This window comes from Cnephaeus nilssonii (genome assembly GCF_951640355.1).
Source record: "Cnephaeus nilssonii genome assembly, chromosome: 21".
Classification (NCBI taxonomy): Eukaryota; Metazoa; Chordata; class Mammalia; order Chiroptera; family Vespertilionidae; genus Cnephaeus; species Cnephaeus nilssonii.
In genome coordinates, this window is record NC_137092.1 from 24,484,789 (window position 1) to 24,488,169 (window position 3,381).

General features: G+C 43.0%; 1 protein-coding gene across 1 annotated transcript; it reads right to left on the reverse strand.

The window, feature by feature from the left end:
* Positions 1-690: 690 nt before the first annotated feature.
* Positions 691-1,593, reverse strand: LOC307093827 (transmembrane epididymal protein 1-like; the record flags this gene model as incomplete). Its single annotated transcript, XM_079762100.1, has 1 exon — positions 691-1,593. The coding sequence occupies one exon, from the start codon at positions 1,591-1,593 to the stop codon at positions 691-693; it is 903 nt and encodes a 300-aa protein (XP_079618226.1).
* Positions 1,594-3,381: the final 1,788 nt, after the last annotated feature.

A 3,381-nucleotide genomic window follows, 5' to 3' on the forward strand; every position in this document is an offset into this window, starting at 1 on the left:
TGGTAGGGCTGGTGGTAGTTAAACAAGTAGCTACGTCTTGCTTTGGCTGGATTAGAAATCAAGAATAAGAAATGTGCTAGCATTTAATGGAAATTTGGTTTATGGGAATTTGAAAAAACTGTGACATGAAAGTACTGATTCTTACTTTATGTGGAAAATTTGAAACAATGCTGATCTATCCAAATTTTAAAAATGTATGTATGATATTCTTATTACTGTAACCAGGTGAGAGAAGTGAATTATACCATATATGTTTCACTTTAGTTGGCAAACAGAAGCACCTACGATTGCAATTTTGATTCGTGAGAAAGTAGTCTTTATTCCTCAAGTAAAAACCTGGAGAAACAGCCCGTGCCGGCATGACTGCTGGACTCCACTCTCTTCCATTCAGAGGCCGATCTTGGATTGCATTCTTGAACTCTCATGGCTTTTCTCCCACATTTATCTCTTCCCATGGTCCTCTTCCCCCACCACATCAATCCCATCAGCATCCCTTTCTCAGCCCCCTCTCTCCTCATCTCCTCAGTGATTTGAGGTTCAAGGACAGGAGATGTACCAGCAGATGGAGACCAAATGCTCTCCATGGCCATTACCTTCATTGGAGACCAAAGAGGATACAAAGCACATGTCGGAGAGAACCTACAAGGAGGAAGAAGGGATGGACAATGTGCAGGTATCCTGGGCCCTATCTCAGGGTGAGCTCTCTGGGAGAAGAGCCTGATCATCTTTCTCTGACTGCTCCACTTCTGGCAGCAATTGGTAGATGGGTCCTTCAGTGTTTGTATAATATGGAGCTTCTTTGGATCTCATTAGCTTCGACCTGGGTCTGTAACAATGATGCCAAAAGGAAAAAGCACAATAGGTTCCCAACAGACACAAAGCATTGATCATCACATGCCAGCAGAAGAAGGTGGTGACAAACATGATGTCACTGATGTCATCATCCTGCCATGGATAGCCGCTGACTGGTCTGTACAGAACAAAGCCTGCCTGCATCAGCCAGGAGCCCATCATCAGAAACAGAAAGGTCTCAATCATTGAGAGGTGAAATGTGTTGGGAGCCCACAGCTCAGCAGTCAACACCAGCATCAGCAGGAACACCACCAAGATGAGTAGAGAATGAACCTGCAGTTCCACCCCTGTTGAATCTTGAACATGTGACACCAACAGTATCAGGAGCACGTAGAAGATCAGGACCAGGGCACCTTTTTCTAGGAGCACACACCTCTGAGGCAGCAGGTTCTTGCTCGTGACATCTACACAGCCATTGAGGGTGAGGAGGATGAACATGGTGAGGTGCTGCCACTCTTTGGGGTACAAAAATCTCGGTGGCAGTTCCCTGCTCATCAGCACCATCCCATCATCAAGACAGAAGATCACGTAAATCGTAAAAATAGAGCCAGTCACTATTTTCAACAAACCTTGGTAGGATATTTCCCACAGCCTGGCCCATATTCTCTTATTTCTTGGAGGACATGAAAGATACAGAAGAGAGTCATTGACTATGGTGGTCTTAAAGACCACTGCTGCCTGATACAGTCCATAAGAGAAAAGATACAGCCCTGGGTATACATGACCATTAAACTTTCCCATGAAATTACAGCTCTTTCTGATTCAGGAGTGAAGAGTAGAACTCAGAACCTCTCTGCCCTCCTCTCTTTGAGGACCCCTTTAAGGGTTGGGCTGTATATAAAGAGCTAACTTCTACCTACTTTTATTACCTCTCTCTGCCCACTCTTCCCAGACAGAATGGAAAGTTCTGGACAGAAGCCTACACTTTTGGTGACGTGGGTCTCATTGTTCCATTCCATTCTAGTACACTGGGAACTAACTGACTTCTGCCAAAGAAGGGAGATGACTATTTCCTGGTATGCACCTGTGAGAATTTGTGTTCTCATGAGCTCTGAGTTTGGGCCTTTGAGATGTTTCTGGTCCCTCTCTCCCATGGCCTGATTATCCAGATGAAGTCTGGTTTACTCACAAATATTTACACATCTGTTAAGACTGTATCTAAGGCAAGAGGTTTTCATTTAGAGAGGATGGTAGAGAACAAGGTGCAGGGAATTTGAAGCATGTTCTGAGCACACAAATGGTTCTGGATCTATTGCAGGAGGTACATGGAATAGGAGTTTCTCTGGGCCTGATAATTGTGTTGAGAGGAGAGGAAATTCATTATTCTACATGAACCATGGTGACATCACACAGTCTTCATAATCATCTCTCCTCACGGTGAAAAGCAGAACCGTGGGGTAGAGAGGCAACACCCATATGCTGATAGTGCCCCCAATGGAGAGGAGGAGGTTTACACCTAGGTTACAGCACTGCCTGAGCCTTCAGTCTTACCCAGTAATCTCCCTTTTCTACACCAATTTATGTCAGAAAAACCCATCTATTCATACCCTTGAGGATGAGGGCATTTCTTATCAGTGGGACAATGGGGATTTGAGTGTGAAAATGCTGTAAGAGAGATAGAGCTTAAGATAGCTTTACAGAGGGACTTGCCTTCCTTATTCCATTTTAACTTCAACTTCCTTTTCCTTACACAAGTGTGGTATAGATTGACTACACATTCACTGTACTCATTTCCTTTTCTTCTTTTGTATGCGATAAACTACATTTCCCACTGTGCCTACAGTTAGATGCAGCCCTACACCTGAGTTCTAGCCAGTGGAGTATGACTGGAAGTGATATACATATACAGTATTACTTTCTGGCCTCCCCCATAAAAGTGCCCCTCGTGTACTCTTTCCTTTCCTCTTGTTTTATACAGAACATTACAGCTTATCTGAAAGTCACACTTGAAGATAGAGGAGCTCCGAGGTGGAAGGAACAGGTTTCCTGAATTGCTTCTTCTAGGAGGCCTATGCACTCTTTAGGAATACTCATTTTTGACTCTATATGGTCAAGAATATTTTTGGTTAAACATTGGAAATTTTTACACTTGTTTATTATAGCATCCAGTTTACCCAAGCTATTGCAAAATTAATACATAGCTTTTTGCAGAAAAAATTGGAAAAATCCATAAGCAAAAAAAATTAGAGAAAAACAAGCACTTGCCATTCCAAACCCAACGATAATTGCTGTTAACATTCTGTTGTAGAACCTCAGCTTTAGGAAGGCATGGTTTGAAATGGAAAAAATGACTGGCAATTGAGAGACCAGGATTCCAGTCCAAATCTCCCCCTAATTAGCAGAGCTTCGATTTCTCTATTAGAGAAAAGAAAGAGCTTTGGCATCTGTGTTCTCTAAAGAGAGAACAAGAAAAAGGAGAAGAAGAAAGAGGGAGAGTAGGAGGAAAATGTGGGGGTTATTGCATAGAAAGGAGTGACTTTGGTACCCCCAATTTTCCCTTTTTAGCTAGTGGTCAAAACGCCCAGAAAA